The sequence below is a fragment of the Diabrotica virgifera genome, chromosome 2, assembly GCF_917563875.1.
Source record: "Diabrotica virgifera virgifera chromosome 2, PGI_DIABVI_V3a".
Taxonomy (NCBI): domain Eukaryota; kingdom Metazoa; phylum Arthropoda; class Insecta; order Coleoptera; family Chrysomelidae; genus Diabrotica; species Diabrotica virgifera.
The window spans coordinates 282,344,255-282,362,343 of NC_065444.1; the positions used below are offsets into that span (position 1 = coordinate 282,344,255).

Genomic DNA, 18,089 nt, shown 5'->3' on the forward strand with positions numbered 1-18,089 from the left:
TATAAAAGTAAGCGTTCTACGAGGCTACGTTTGGTGTTGAATCGTGGACCTTTACAAAAGATATGTGCAGAAAATTGGAAGCATTTGAGATGAGGCAATATGGGAGAATACTCAAAATCCTGTGGACTGACCGAGTCACAAATGAGGAGGTCCTCAGAAGAATGAAGAAGAGAGAGAGAGGTACTGACCATTAAATCTCGAAAGTTAGAATACTACGGATAGACCAGGAAGGATCTGTTTTTAGGTGGATGTGAGAGGTGGCATTCGGATTTTTGCGGATAAAGTTAGGTGATAACTTCGTTAATAATAATTGACTTATGCTCCTTCTCAAATATGCGCGGAACATTAATACAAAAAATAAATTATTTAAAAATTTCAAAAAATTTAGTTTTTTTTCTACTTTCTTTGCTTATAACTTTAAAACGATTCATTTTGAAACAAAGTCGTATAGGAATAAAACAAAGATAATTAAATTTTCTATCAGATACGATTGGTTAAGAATGTCTTAATGTATCACCCTTGCTGCAAAATAACAATAAATATAAAATAAGGGGGCAAAACATGCCTGTCCTTATTCAATGTTTTTCCATCACTTAGGTTACACTTGGAACCTTCCTAATTCGCTTAGAAAATTTTTGTAATGTACTAAAACCGTCCACCAAATTTCATTAAAATTGACTTGCATAATAATTTTGCATAATAATTTTGCAATCTTAACTTTTTTTAAAAAATTAAAATTTTTTAAAATCTTGCACAACTAAAACTAGAACATACAAAGATTTGTCAATTTTTTTACATATAAAGAAGCACTCCACCTATTTAATGCACTTTACAGAATTGAAATCGGATTATTTAAGCAGCCTCAGTAATGTTTTAAAGTTATAAACAATTTTTTGGCTTATAAACAAATTAGTGCTGTGGCCAGGAGGGGGTGCTACGGGCTCCTTTATTTAGATGGACATACCCAAGTTTCTTTTATGTATTTTGACCTGTAGAACACGAATTTTTTGGTTAACAGTTGATCTGGATGTCGATAAGATTGTTATAAACAAAGAACTTGAGGAATTACATAACATCGATTTTTCGCAAAATAAAACATTTTTTTTTATATTTCTTGGGTAATTCTAAGCAAAAAATGTTCTTACAAGTTTTTTCGTAGGATGCATAGTTTTCGAGATAAACGCGGTGAAGCTTTCAAAAAATAGAAAAATTGCAATTTTTGAACGCGAATAACTTTTGATTAAAAAATAAAATAGCAATTCTGCTGACAGCATTTGAAAGTTTAAGTCAAATTATACTAGTTTTAATTATTTACATTGCTAGAAATTAATTTTTTATTATTAAACAAAGCTATTTGTTTATAAGCCAAAAAATTGTTTATAATTTTAAAACATTGCTAAAGCCCCTTAAATAATCCGATTTTAATTCTGTAAAGTGTATTAGAATATGTAAAACACCTCTTTATATGTAAAAAATTAGCAAACTTCTAAATGGTGTACTTTTTGTTCAGAAACATTTTAAAAAATTTGAACTTTTTTAAAAACATTTAGATTGCAAATTTATTATGCAAAATCTATTAGGTCGATTTTAACGAAATTTGGCAGACCGTTTAAGTAAGTTATAAGAATTTTCTAAGCGAATTACTAAGGTTCTAAGTGCCACCAAAGTGGTTAAGATACATTGAATAGCAGGCGTATTTTGCCCCCTTATTTTGTATTTATTGCTATATTGCAGAAAAGGTAATACCTTAAGACATTTTTGACCAGTCGTAATCATACAAAATTCAATTATCTTTATTTTATTTCTCTACGACTTTGTTCCAAAACGAATCGTTATAAAGTTTTAAGCAAAGAAAGCAGAAAAAAAATCGATATTTTTCGAAATTTTTAAATATTTAAATTTTTTATGAATGTTCCGTTCATATTTGAGAAGGAGCATAAGTCAATTATTATTGTTGAAGTTGTCACCTAACTTTATCTGCAAAAATCCGAATGCGACCTCTCACATCCAAAAATAGACGTTTTTTTACAGATTAGTCGTGGTCTAGGACACATTATACGAAATGAACCCAGATATGAACTCCTACAAGCCATCCTACAGAAAAATACTTTAAAAACGAGGTCCAGGAAGCCGAAGAACATCTTGGTTGAAGACTCTTAGAACATGGATCAACACAAGATCTGTGCAGCTTTTTCGCGCTTCTGCATACAGATTTCCACGAGGATCACCAACATTCAACAATATTTTGATTACCACGGGTTTTGTAGGTTTCAGATCGAACAGAAATTTCATGTTTTAACCAATAAAACTACATAGTATGATGTTCAATAAAATACTTACTGTCAGCAATCCAGGAATAGTGTCACACTTGAGGATATCGTCAAAATTAAACGAATGATCATTGACCAACGCGTTGACTCTGCTTTCTTCATCAGTCTTATCAATGTCAACTTTATTGTCCTTCTCCTCATTCCGTAGACTTTCGGAATGTTTTTCATTTGTCTCCTTTTGATTCCCGACCTGCGGGCCAGATCCTCCTTTGGGTTCGGATAATATAACTTCTGGTTCATTTTTATCATCGTTTTTAAGCTGCGGTAGAGCAGGTTCGACCTTCTTCTTGGGTTCTTTCATGCGTTTTAAATTCGAGGGGCTTAATTTTTTTCTGATAGGCTTGTCGTCGTCGAAACCTCGCAGTTCTATCGTATCGTTTTGAGATAATGGCCCGCCAGAAAACCTAAAACAATATGATTTTCTCTTAGAATGTAATAACAAACTTCAACAACAAAAAACACTTTACTACCCTATCATTATTTAAAATATACCCTATCCTCTGTGTGGTTTTCTTTCTGTGGTATTTATAAGACTCTCTTCATTTATAAATTGAGTTTGTTTAACATTTGTGATGACTCCGCAATTATTGTTTATTAAAAAAGTGTCCGACAAAAAGAATGACGCAAACTTACAAAAAACTAAATTTTTCCTTGGTCTTGAATTTGGTAACATAACGCGCGCAAATTCAACTTATTAATAATTATTTATGCATAACATGTTGCACATATATTTTGGACTGTTATACTTATAATAGTGAAATTTGGAGGGAGGAAATAAACGGACGTAAGCTCTCAAATAGTCATAATAGTCTAAGAGCTAGAGCCGAAAAATCATCGTCATAAGTAATATGGAGTTTGGCATGTGAAATGTGTCTATTGTATATTGATAATTATGACCCCTTTCAGGCTGACATCTCAGTGGATACACGAAGCAGCAATAAGGGATGAAATCTAGTGTAGTCTTTAAAGGTTTTCACCTCCTATTTTGTTAAACCTCCATCGATTTGCACGAAAATTTGTGACTAGTTAGAGCATACCCCAAGAAATAAAAATAATTTGGTGCCAACTTGCACTTTTACCCTGGGGGTGGATACCACCTCTTCTCGGGTGTGAAAACTATTTTATTAAAAATAACCCCACAAATCGATAGAGGGACAAATTATAAGTAAAATTTTGAGTACTTTTTCGGTTATTAAAGATCAAAGATTTGTCTGTTTAAGAGCACATGCGTGAAGTTACGGATGATAAAAAGAACATATTAATTAATTGTATGTTACTGAAAATATTATTTTTATATTATTCCGATATAATAAATTTAGCAAAAGTGTATTCGAATATGTTAAATCTACCCATTATTGGACACCCCCAGTTTCTGGACATATTCAGTTTATATTGATAGAAAAAATTCGATTAAATATCGAAATAATATAAAAATAATATTTTACAAACATACAATTAATTATTATTGTTCTTTTTATCATCCGTAACTTCACGCATATGCTATTAAATAGACAAATCTTTGATCTTTAATAACTCAAAAAGTATTAATTTATTTTAATAACTTTTACTTTTAATAAATTTTACTTAAAATTTGTCCCTCTATCGATTTGTGGGTTTTTTTTAATAAAATAGTTTTCACCCTTCGGGAAGGGGTGGTATCCACCACCAGGGTGAAAGTGCAAGTGGCACCAAATCAGTTTTGTTTCTTGAGGTATGCTCTAACTAGTCACCAATTTTCATGCAAATCGATGAAGGTTTAACAAAATAGGAGGTGAAAACCTTAAATGACTGCACTAACTTTCCCCTTTCATCCCTTATTGCTACTTCCTGTATCTACTCAGGTGTCAGCCTGAAAGAGGTTATAATTGTCAATATACAATGGACACATTTCACAGGAAAAACTCCATATTACTTATGACGATAATTTTTCGGCTCTAGCACTCCGTCTATAACAGGTGACGTAATAGTCACAGATGACATTACAGGGTACAGGGCCACTTTGACCGATAATTTTAAATGGAACCTTATGACAAATACATCTCGTTTGAAAGATATTAAAAATACCTATTCCATCAATACTAATTTTGTTTGTGTTTAATTTTAATGAATAAATTAAATAAATATAAAATTGTAGTTTGGCATTAAATTAATGATGATCCAAACGTCCGCCTATGGTTATTTGTCAAAAAAGTCGACGTTAACGTAAAAACAACTAGAGAATTAAAAACGTCAACTTTTTTGACAAATATCCATAGGCGGACGTTTGATTCTTAATCTTAATTAATTGAAATTAATTTATCGGACTGGCTATCTGATATGGTGCTTCTCAGAGGCTTTTTCCACTGCGTCACAGTTTTTCGATTTCTTTCTAACGCATTGAGTTGGAAGTGACAGAAAAAAAAAGTACGTCGGTGATTATACTAATTTAGAACATTGATTCCAGTTGTTGATAGATGGCGCTATAATAAAAAAATGATTTATGTATTATCTATTTCTATACGACTAAAATATGTACAATAATTTATACGATTATACAAATCAAAGAACATACCTTTTTATAATTGCAATAAACACGATTGATTTGATTTTTTACCAAATTGCAATCATATAAATAATTTTTTTCCGATTATAGCGCCATCTATCAACAACTAGAATAAATGTAATAAATGTGTATAATCACAGATGTACTTTTTTGTACTCAAAAGCCTCTGAGAAGCACCATACCCAATTTTTATCCGACAGTGATATATTTGGATAAAGGACCCTCCAATCTATCACTTGCGATTCGTGTCCGAAATTTTGTAATCGCAAAACATAAACTGCCATCATTAACATATTTACGGTGTCAGACTAAAGAAACGAGGCCGTAAATTTGTCGAACAAAAGATCGACAATCTTTTGTAATTAATTAAAAGTACTTTCAATTGAAAATTGAAAGTTTTGTAATAACAAAACTGTACCGCGCTCGAGTGACATCTTGTGGGTGTCGGACTCGACGACTGCTCAGTCTTCTTTGACCGACAAAAATAATTTATTTTATTTTTTACCATATAATCTTTTGATTAAAATTAAAGATTATAGTAGTTTAGCAATAACAAAACATAACCGCGCTAGAGCTACAGGTTTAGGTGCTGTGCGTGCGGAAACGCATCCAACCTGCACTCTGAAAATTTTCAGAAAATGGTAAACTCGAATGAAGCAGTTAAAACCATTCTTAAGATTTTTGTAATCATTTTCAAAAAAGGACGGTGTACTGGGGACTAGTTTGCGGATTTGAAAATTATTTCATCCAAAAAATTTACATTGTAACAAGAAAAATGAGACCTTGTGTACCAAAATCGGTCCATTGAACTCAGAGATATAGCTCTTCAAATATAGGGTAAAAAGAAGGGTTGGCAGGTTTAAACCAACATGCTTAAAATCTTGGTTTAAATCAACTGTTTTTTTTTTAGAAAAAAACCTGGTTTTTTATTGAGCCTCCAAACTAGTGTTTTTATTTAAAGTTTTTTTACTTCTTTCGTATTTTTATTCATGTTCCTTAGACTTTTAATAATCATATTTTTATTGTCTGAACTGTCCACTATACTAAATTTTATCTATCTATGTATTATGTTCCAAGTAATTGTTGTCTTATTTTAAAATTATGTTATATGTCTTACTGGGTGCTCGCCACTGGTCGGCTTCCATCTATGTTATTTTTCAATAATATTATGTATTGCTTATTGTTTGTGATCAGACAGATTGCAATAAACGTTGGATGTTAAAAAAAAAAAAAAATTAAAGTTTTTAATACAGCTGCCACAAATGAAGAAAATTACGATAAATAAATTCCATTTTTTTTTACTTTCGAACTTAGTTGTTTTGAATATTGTTACGTTTGAAGATGTTTTTTTTTTGTTATATTAATTATTTGTGTGTAGGAATAAAAATAAGAGTTGTCTTAATCATTTTTTTCATTGTTTATTACTATTATTTCATAAAATGATTTATTCATTTTTAAAGTATTTAGACTTATTATGCAATCTATAAAATAAACCTGGTTTAAACCAAAAAACTTGGTTTATTGGTTTTGTTTTGGAAAAAACCTTGGTTTTTGTCAACCCTGAAAAGGGCTGTTTTGACCCTTTCGAGAGGTATATCTCAGATCCACAAGTACCTAGAGGGCTAAAAAATAGATATAGGCTACTTTTTTACGGTACAATAATATACTAAAATTTGGTAAAAAATCAGCGGACTCCCTACCTATAAAAGTGGCCGAAAAGAAAAAAAATGCTCATATTAACTTACCATTCGGGTTCTTCCTGCTCCCTATTTTCAGAAATCCTTCTACGATCAAACCCTTTATTCATTCTTCTGGTCTCCTTGTTGTTGTTCTCTCTGTCCCTTGTCATTTCAAAGTCCCTACCGAAGCTTCTCCTTTCGTACTTATCCCCAAATTTGTCCTCACGATCGTTGTTATTGTTGCGTTGTTGACTTCTGTAACTGTACTCGTTGTCTCCCGAATCGAGTTTATCATTAAAATCGCAGAAATCACGGAGGATCCTACCGCTACCGATCCGTCTGGTACTTGACTGAATCTCTCTTATACCTGTAATATCAAACAAACACGCATGTCAATAAAAAATATCTACATATTATGTTAGATCAATATCATGAATATACTAATCGTAAATAATAATCATCAACATCAGGTACGCCAATAATACAGTACTGATTGCTGGCAGTAAAGAAGAACTACAAATAATTCTGTTAACCAAAGTAGTGCGATAAGAAGAACTATATGGCCTTGAGGTGAATGTAAAAAAAAAACTAAAACGATGGTAATTTCAAAAAAGCACACACCAGTTATAGTATTTTTACTACAAAAGCGATATTACGTAGGTCAAAATTTTTGACGTAAGAGAACTGTCAAAACATTCGAATGTAACTTTTCATTATTGCCATGTTTATAATAAACATGGCAATAATGAAAAGTCACATTCTAATGTTTTGACAGTTCTCTTACGTCAAAAATGTTGACCTACGTAATATCGCTTTTGTAGTAAAAATACTATATAAACATACTAGTCAACAATAATCTCGTTGAACAAGTAAAAAAGTTTAAGTACCTGGGATGTTGGATACATGAAACCTTAGACCAAGAACAAGAAGTTAAATTTAGAATAGAACAAGCAAGAAACACCTTTTTAAAGATGCGACAGTTACTCTCTGCCCGCAATCTTGATCTGTCCCTACGATTCTTCTTAAAGTTCCCTCTCCTATCGGAGGTTGGATATCATAATGGCTATTGTCACTTTGTTGGCTGCTGCTCTGAACAGTTGTAATGAACTACAGTTAAACCATTCTCTAAGGTTCCTCAGCCAGGAGATGCGTCTTCTTCCTTGGATCCTTCCTTGCATAATAATTATCAGCAACTCGTATTTGTCTCCTCTGGTAAAGTGACCCAAATATTCCAGTTTTCTAGTTTTTATACTGTTCATAATTTCTAACTCCTTATTTAAACGTCGTAGCACTTCAACATTGGTAATCCTTTGAACCCACTGAATTTTCAATATTCTTCTATTAACACCACATTTTGAACGCTTCTATTTTTCTTATGTGTTGTCTCTTCAATGTCCAAGCTTCCATTCCGTATAGTAATATAGAAAATATGTAGCAACTTAGACCCCTCAATCTGAGAGGTAACTGAAGGTCTTTGTTTTTAAGCAGTATCTTCATTTTTATAAATACTTGCCTTGCAATTTCAATTCGGATACCGAATGTGTTACGTAGTCCCTACGATACCGCATGATAAAGTGTTATGTATACAGTGTACTATTACACGGCGTGGACGCTTGGACTTTAACAGTCAGCTCGGTACGAAGTTTAGAGAGCTTTGAGATGTGGGTATTTCGTCGTATGCTGAAAATTCCATGGACCGACCACGTTAGAAATGAAGAAGTTTTAAGGCGTATGAATAGAGAACGTGAACTTACAGAAATTGTCAAGAAACGAAGCTAGGACAAATAATCCCCGGACAAATAATCCCGGACAAAAAATCCCCACAAATTATCCCTGGACAAAAAATCCCAGGACAAAAAATCCCCGGACAAAAAATCCCCAAAAAAAAACCCGGACAAATAATCCCTATAAATTTTTTGGACAAAATATCCCCACAAAAAATCCCGGATAAAAAATCCCCAAGAAATATTTGCTGTCGAATAGTTCTCTAAAAGTTTTCCTGAAATTTTAACAAATTTCGAATTCCAATTCCATGCTGAAAACTTTAAATTACGCATGACAAAAAGTGTCAGTTTTTTCAAAAATCATGGAAAATATGGGGAATGAGCTAAGGCCCCGTTTTCATGACAGGCGCTTAACGCGCGATTACAACTACATACATTTTACTTGAGACCGTTCACATGCCAACGCGCGTCTTAATGACCTAAAACGCGCGTTAGCATGTGGACGGTCTTCAATAAAATGTATGTAGTTGTAATCAATCGCGTGGCCTTAGCTCATTCCCCATATCTTCCACGATTTTTGAAAAAACTCACACTCTTTTGTCATGTAAAATTTGAAGTTCTCAGCATGGAATTGAAATTCGAAATTTGTCAAAATTTCGGGAAAACTTTTAGGGAACTATTCGGCAGCAAATATTTCTTGGGGATTTTTTGTCCGGGATTTTTTGTAGGGATATTTTGTCCAAAAAAATTTGTGGGGATTATTTGTCCGGGATTTTTTGTGGGGATTTTTTGTCCTGGGATTATTTGTCCGGGGATTTTTTGTCCGGGGATTTTTTGTCCAGGGATAGTTTGTGGGGATTTTTTGTGCGGGATTATTTGTCCGGGGATTATTTGTCCGGACCCCATGGAAAATAGAAGGCAGACGCGACCCGGTAGACGACAAATGACCTGTCTGCGCTACATGAAAGAATGGACAGGATTAGACTTTCATAGTTTAATAAGAAAAGACCAAAATAGAGAAAACTTTGCAGAAGTCACCGGCAACCTTCGCTAAGAAGACGGCACCTAAAGAAGAAGAGATCAATAACAAAAGCCGCCAGAATATAAGGAAAGATGCGAAGAAACAAGAAAAGCAAAAGCAGTGGTTAAAGAGTATCCGAAGTAGAAGTACCCGAGAATATCACGTAATAATCTATGAATGCGTTCAAGTAGATGAAAAATGAGAAAAGACATGGAAAGGATGAGTCAGTCTAAAATATAAATTTGTACGGTTAAATAAACAAATATAGGTCAAATTGATGACCTAGAACTGGAAGGTGTCGACACCTTCATATACCTAGGCTCGCTGCGAACCGAACATACTATGAGTGGCCACAGTATGTTTACTCATCTGGTAGTAATGTGAGTGTTAAAAGTCTTCTAAAAGAAGACTATTACAATAAATATTACAGATAATAAAAACTAATTGGACAAAGGAGAAGAATAATGACTGACGTCATCGAAAGGATAGCCAGACTAAAATGGAGATGATCAGGACACATAGCCAGAATGACAGATAGACGATGGACAAAGAGGTTATTGGAATGAAGACCAAGAGAAGAAAAAAGAAGCGATGGTCGACCGCCTACAAAATGGACTGACGGTTTAAGGCAAGCGTCCACAGACCCGCATCGTACGCAACGGATTTTAGTTTGCCTTGTATAAAAACTTATGTAACTGCGTCCACTGATCCGCATCGTACGGATCGCATCATCGGTAATGCCGAAGGGTTGCTTCGAGAGGCAACTTTTGCGATGCGTGCCGATGAATCATTCGGAATGCCGACCAGTGGACGCACACCGCGTACTCTGTTAGGAATTTAGCTTGGTTCAGTGGGAGCTAATCTACGGCTAATTTACATTTGACGATCGTCTTCTTAGTAACGAAAGAAGTAAACTCAGTTTTAACTTTTATTTTATATACAGGGTGTTAGTAAATAAGTATGAAAAATTTTAAGGGCTAATTCTACATGAAAAATTAATACCAGTTTGCTCTATAAACAAATGTCCGCAAATGCTTAGTTTCAGAGATACGGGGTGTTGAAATTTTTATTTCAAACTGCCAATTTATTTATTGCTCTAAGACCAGTTGAGCTATGAAAATGAAATTTGGTGAGTTTTAGGAGGTAGTTATTACGAAATTTTTGACATACAATTTAGAATTTTGTATTCATCATTGGCGCGCCTACGGGCAATGGTCTGAATTTTTTTAAAGAAAAAAATAGTACGCCACTGAGATATTTCTAATTAAAAATTATTTTTAAATTACACGTCTAATTTATGATAAAAAAACCTTTCTTACCTTTTTTTCATATGATGCACCGTTTTTATGCAGAAAAATAAAACATCTTGGCGTGTATTTTTCATTTCTTAATACATCATCAAGAACTATCCAATATAATAATACTAAACTAGAACAATAACAGAAAATATTACTAATAAGATTTCAACTAGGTGCAAAGCTGCAAGAAATGTTTAAAATAATCTCCTTTACAGATAACAGAAGAATTTTATATTCATCATTGGCGCGCCTACGGGCAATGATCTGAATTATTTTAAAGAAAAAAATAGTACGCCACTGAGATATGTCAAACTAAAAATCATTTTTGAATTCCTCGTTCAATTTACGACAAAAAATCTTTCTTTCCTTTTTTTCATACGAGGCGCCGTTTTTATACAAAAAAATAAAACATCTTAACGCTTACCAAGTATTTGAGGTAGTTTCCATATGCATAGAAACTTAGTTCAAATACTTTGTAAACGTTAAGATGTTTAATTTTTTTTGCATAAAACGGCGCCGCATATAAAAAAAGGCAAGAAAGATTTTTTGTCGTCAATTGAACGAGGAATTCAAAAGTGATTTTTAGTTTGACATATTTCAGTGGCGTACTATTTTTTCCTTCAAAAAATTTAGACCATTACCCGTACGCGCGCCAATGATGAATATAAAATTCTTCTGTTACCTGTAAAGGAGATCATTTTAAACATTTCTTGCAGCTTTGCACCTAGTTGAAATGGTATTAGTAATATTTTCTGTTATTGTTCTAGTTTAGTATTATTACATTGGATAGTTCTTGATGATGTATTAAGAAATGAAAAATATGCGCCAAGATGTTTTATTTTTCTGCATAAAAACGGTGCATCATATGAAAAAAGGCAAGAAAGGTTTTTTATCATAAATTAGACGTGGAATTTAAAAATAATTTCTAATTCGAAATATCTCAGTGGCGTACTATTTTTTTCTTTAAAATAATTCAGACCATTGCCCGTAGGCGCGCCAATGATGAATACAAAATTCTTAATTGTATGTCATAAAATTCGTAATAACTACCTCCTAAAACTCACCAAATTTCATTTTCATAGCTCAACTGGTCTTAGAGCAATAAATAAATTGGCAGTTTGAAATAAAAATTTCAACACCCCGTATCTCCGAAACTAAGCATTTGCGGACATATGTTTATAGAGCAAACTGGCATTAATTTTTCATGTAGAATTAGCCCTTAAAATTTTTCATACTTATTTACTAACACCCTGTATAGGTATATTCATGTAAAAATATTACAGCCCATTATAAGTTGATTATGGGGATTAAAATATCATGAATATTACTCATTTTCATGTTTATTGGTCTTTTTTAAGATATCTTGAGTATCTAACTATGAAAGTTATTCTCGTTAAAAAAACAACACATTTTTCTATCTTAAATGCAATGAACTTTTTAAAAAATATTAGACTTGTTATTGATGTTCCTGAGAGAAGTGTAAAATTGATGCAAGACATTTCATTGTGTTTCACAAAAGATGAAAAAGCAAGCAATGTGTGTTACAAGTACAGTTTAAAAACACAGAAAGTATTTTACCGATTTCACAAAGGCAACTTTAATTAATCTTTAAAGAAACTTTTACTGATGTAGTTACTATTTTCCATTTAAATCAAATTGTAACAGCTTTGTGTATTCCTTTATATCCAAATGTATAATTAGTTATAAAATGGGTGCTTCTATGCGGTCTACTGTCGTGTTTCTGCTGTAGATTGCGGTCTACCGAGAGAATTGGTGTATAAGCTGCAATATTACTATATCGATAAAGAATGTTTACAAATCATTTTTGAATGTAGTTTTTAAAAATATGTAGAGTTTGTGTAAGGTTTTATAGGTCTAAAGTTAATAATTTTCGAAATATTTAAAATGACATATGAGAATTTTACCAGTATAGTGTCATTTTTAAATAATTTAATATCTTTGACATAGTTATATGAATATAATATACAATGTGATCACTATTTGCAAATACAATTTTTTTTATTTATTTAAATGGACACCCTGTATATTAGTATTGCATTTTGTAGTAAATATTACAGGTTTTTTTTTGATATCAGGTTGTATGTACCTAGCATGTTTCGTTTTGTAGATATTTAAAAAAGAACTACATATAATATATTTTACGTTTTTGAGGATTTCTTATTACTAAACAGATACATTAAAATATCATATTTTACCATTCTAATAAATATAGTTAATATGCATAAATTAATTATTAAATTAAATAAAAAACCAATTTTAAAGTCTACCTTAGTAATTTTTCTACCCTAGCAGGTAGTGGCATCGGTAATCCGATGGCTGCCGATACAGTGGACGCAGTATGAAAAATTAATCCGATGCGTCCGATGCGGACCTGTGGACGCTTCCCTTTAAGAAGACTAAATAAAAACTGGATGATAGCGGCAAAGGATAGACGGGGTTGAAAACAAGAGGATGAGGCCTATGTTCAGCAGTAGACTTTTGAGGCTAGACGATGAATTGGACAAATAATAAAAATTGTAGGTAAATAGTGTATATAAAACGAATCGTGCATAAAAATTTTTTGCTAGTGACTTACCACCCACATGAGATCCATCGTTCTTCGGTCCCAGAGGGCTATGAGATCGGTTGTTACGTGTAGTATCTCCGCGGACCGGTACGAAGCATCCAGAGTTGAAACTGCGACGCTGAGGTGACAAGACGATACCGTCGCTTTCTTTTCTGATTCGTTCTCTAGGATCTCCAGGTCTTCGCCTATGCTCTGAAGGTCCGTCGCCGCTAGAACGCGGCCCATTTTCGATGGGAGTGTCGGATTTTTTACGCTCGAATCCCCATCGTTCGGGGTCCCAAATTGAGGTGGTACTGAAATAAGAAAATAATTTGGTAAATATTTATTCTCTTATCTATAAGGATAAAACTAACAATAACTTGATATTTACTGAAAAGTTGTGTAAAATAAAGATGAGTTTTAATGAAACAAAAAAGAGCGAATTAATGTTTTAATGATGAGAGGCACGACGATAGAAAAAGATCCTATAGTGAAGTAGCCAACTTATTCAACAAACTTTCACACTACTTTACTTTCACAAACCATTCTCCTATCCATAAGACGACGCACAGTCGTTCCAAATGCTGAAAACGTGGTCATGAGGTCAAATAAAAAGTCCCTATTTAGGGATTTTCATGTTTACAGTTGAAGAGTACAGGGGAAAAACAAGGAATGTCACTTTTTCATTAATTTTGGTTTTTCTCGCCATGTGGTAGCAAAAACTGAGTACTATCGACTACCCTATCGATTCAGGACAATAACCAGAAAGATCAGTCTATATGTATAAATTTTCTAAGAATTTGTATCCAGGCGAAGAACCAGGATTGTCCGCACGCCACTGAACAAAAATAAGTAATGTTAGCAGTTTTTTGGTGCATTAATAAGTTGATATATATTTTGTTGTTCTGAAGCTATTTCCTTGTGGCATTTTTATGATTAACTATTTAGATGGGAAATAAGCCACAATTAAATTGAAAAAATAATTTTATTAACGAATTTTATTACTGAATTTTGTATTAAGTAGTATTTTGTATTTTGACAACGACACCCGATTTGGGCGTCGAAACGTTAATAAAATTATTTTTCTACGACCGTTTAATAACATGCTCATTATTCGCTATTTTTTCATAGATAATAGCACCCATTACTGTACCCGTGAGTAATAATTCATTACTCACGGGCTGAAGTTACTCTAGGGTCATTACTCACGGGCTGAAGTTAGATTCAAGTGGCGCATGCCACTTTTAATATTAATCGTATATAAACTGCAAATAAAATTACTTAAACTTGTTTATTTAATACAATAATTATTGTAATTTATACCAATAAATAACTTCGAAAATTTTTTAAAGGAATTTTAACTGTAACAATGTCAGTATATTTTGTACGTTTAAATCTTGTTTACTAAAAATTTTGACGTTTATCATTTAATTTAGCGACAGTGACATTAGCGCATTTTGTTTATGTTAATTGGAATTTATAACTAATATTGTGTTTGTTTTTCAAGTTATATTGTGTTAAATATGTTATAACATATGTATAGTTATATATTATTGTATTATATATTGGGACCGTGCAAGTTCGGCAAAGCGACCCCTATTTCTACGCTCTGTACTTTTATTCGCACTTTTAATTATATTGGCCAATTATATTAGTCCTGGTTACTGGATAATTGTCAAGGCCATAGTCCAAAAAAATAATAAGAAAAAATAAGATGCAGGTTATGTTATGCAAACGTAAACAATTGTATGTAGTAAATAAAATTAGTTATTAAAATGCAGTACTGCAAGCAAAATACAATTAATTAAATTTACCTTTATATAATAATTGCATATCATATCGATATTGTGGAGCAATATATAATTTTTCTGCTTCAATGACAGAAGGTATGAAATATACGTAAATTTGACAATTTCAATTGACAATATGAATTATTTAAGATAGTTGCAATATTTCTCCGCGACTCGCGCACGGTCGTTTCTCGTTTCCCTTCCAAGTACTTGCACACCGCGAATAGTTAAATGTAAATATACATTATAACTATATATTATCAAATACGTCCACCGACAACAGCCATTTCCTATTTATTAGATTCACTGATAGTGAATGACAGTAGGTACAAATTTAAGCTTATAATTTTTCGGAAACGAATTGAACTTATATTGACTATTTCTAGTTGTATTTTTACAATAAATAAGAATTTAGTAATAGTAGGCAACCAATTATTCAGCCACGTACTAGGAGTAAATAGAATTTAGGTATTTCTGTAAATTATTATAATTTAAATCTCGAGTAGTTGATAATTAAATTTTTTACTAATAAAATAAAAAAAAGTCGTAGAAAAAGTATAGTATTCTACTCGCATGTAATGGCTATTACTCACTCTGATGAATTACGACACTCGCCTACGGCTCGTGTCGCAAGCTTCATCATCGTGAGTAATAGCCATCATTACATGCTCGTTGAATAATATACTATTTTTCAATTTAATTGTGGCTTATTTCCCATCTAAATTAATATAGATTAATATTATATTAAGATTATAGAATAAGAATTGCTAGAATTCTGCTAAGAATCTCCTAAATAGTTTTTAGATAACATAAGAATTAAACCTTTATTGGTGTTTATCTCAATATGTATAAAATGTGACATTCCTTGTTTTCCCCTGTACTCTTCAGATGTTTTGTCATACTATCGTAGGGTCGTAATACGCAGGTAAGGTACATAATATGTATAAGGATTAGACCAGATCTATTCTTATTAATTAACTTAACTCTTAAACTCCGGGACAAGTCAGCCATGTACGACATTATTTTCTATTTTGGCCGGCAGTGAAAGTCAAAAAGAACGCCTATTGGGACCGTGCAAGTTCGGCAAAGCGACCCCTATTTCTACGCTCTGTACTATTATTCGCACTTTTAATTATATTGGCCAATTATATTAGTCCTGGTTACTGGATAATTGTCAAGGCCATAGTCCAAAAAAAATAATAAGAAGAAAAAATAAGATTCAGGTTATGTTATGAAAACATCAACAATTGTATGTAGTAAATAAAATTAGTTATTAAAATGCAGTACTGCAAGCAAAATACAATTAATTAAATTTACCTTTATATAATAATTGCATATCATATCAATATTGTGGAGCAATATATAATTTTTCTGCTTCATTGACAGAAGGTATGAAATATACGTCAATTTGACAATTTCAATTGACAATATGAATTATTTAAGATAGTTGCAATATTTCTCCGCGACTCGCGCAGGGTCGTTTCTCGTTTCCCTTTCCAAGTACTTGCACACCGCGAATACTGAAAATGCTGTAAAACGTTTTGTAGTTTATCAATTTTATTGCTGTAGAGCAGATTCTTCTTTTTCAAATATGGATTAATGTAAGATACAAGTTGACTAAATATTTGATAACAATAAATGCATAAAATTTGTTAATGAATAAAACTATACTTGAAATAATCAAAATTTCGTAAAAATACATTCAAAAAGTACATAATTCTGCGATTAATGTTTATTAATTTCAAAACATAATCAGAAGATACAGAATCACATTGTTTAAGCTGCCTTTAACTGCATGTGCATTGCTGGCAGATGTTTGAATAGAAAAGTGTGAAATGACGCATATTACATGATTCTGGTGACTTTTGCATATGTATAGGGCTTTTCATCGATTGTCATATGTTTCGAGCTTCTGTCATGTGTCACATAATATTAATACATCTACGTCATACGTCTTTGGTTTGTATCATTGGTATATATAATAACGTATGACGTGGATATATTAATATTATGTGACACATGACAGAAGCTCGAAACAAATGACTGAATAAAAAGCCCTATAGGCGGTTGTACCTAAATAATAGGTTCTATAAAAATACTGTACTTCAAAAAGAAAATGTATTTGTAATCAGCAATTTCAACAGTCCCCTATTGGGACCGTGCAAGTTCGGCAAAGCGACCTCTATTTCTACGCTCTGTACTTTTATTCGCACTTTTAATTATATTGGCCAATTATATTAGTCCTGGTTGCTGGATAATTGTCAAGACCATAGTCCAAAAAAATAATAAGAAGAAAAAAATAAGATGCAGGTTATGTTTAGCAAACGTAAACAATTGTATGTAGTAAATAAAATCCGTTATTAAAATGCAGTATTGCAAGCAAAATACAATTAATTAAATTTACCTTTATATAATAATTGCATATCATATCAATATTGTGGAGCAATATATAATTTTTCTAAGTCAATGACAGAAGGTATGAAATATACGTCAATTTGACAATTTCAATTGACAATATGAATTATTTAAGATAGTTGCAATATTTCTCCGCGACTCGCGCACGGTCGTTTCTCGTTTCCCTTTCCAAGTACTTGCACACCGCGAATATTCTCCTTTTCATGAACATTTTTCAGTGCGTCACAAATTATAGAAAAAAAGGTAAGTCCGTGATAATACATATTTATGACATTTATCCTAACGTGACATTTTAGTTAAATCTGACAGTTGTCAAATTTTATTTTCAATTTGGAATAAAACCAAATCAATTGTGTCTATTGCATTTATAAAATGGTATTTTCTTTCATTTGTATAGTCTTATAAATTGTACAGATTATATTGATAATATTATTATTTTATTTAATAAATAATTCTTTTTTGATTATGGCGCCATCTATCGACAACTAGAATAATCACCGAACTAGAATAATTACCGAAGTATTCCCAGACGTGCCTTTTTTTCTGTCACATACAATTTAATGCGTTAGAGAGAAATCGAAAAACTGTGACGCACTGAAAGATGATCATGAGAAAAAGAATAATATAAAATTTCAAAAATACTTAAACATAATATTTAAACATACATTTAAAATAAAATTTTAGAATTTCTTTCGGCCATATTAGATCCGCCATTTTGTTATTC

The 18,089-nt window shown here is 32.1% G+C and overlaps 1 protein-coding gene across 5 annotated transcripts in view; it reads right to left on the reverse strand.

Annotated features, from left to right (window-relative positions):
• LOC126879916 (eukaryotic translation initiation factor 4E transporter-like) overlaps positions 1 to 18,089 on the reverse strand; it is a 98,908-nt gene that overhangs the window by 55,619 nt on the left and 25,200 nt on the right. For all 5 annotated transcript variants that reach the window (XM_050643260.1, XM_050643262.1, XM_050643261.1 and 2 more), the window contains exons 3-5: positions 13,191 to 13,474; positions 6,618 to 6,918; positions 2,341 to 2,734 (exon numbers count right to left, since the gene is read on the reverse strand). In XM_050643260.1, the coding sequence (XP_050499217.1) occupies positions 2,341 to 2,734; positions 6,618 to 6,918; positions 13,191 to 13,474 (979 nt within the window). The remainder of the gene's footprint in view (positions 1 to 2,340; positions 2,735 to 6,617; positions 6,919 to 13,190; positions 13,475 to 18,089) is intronic.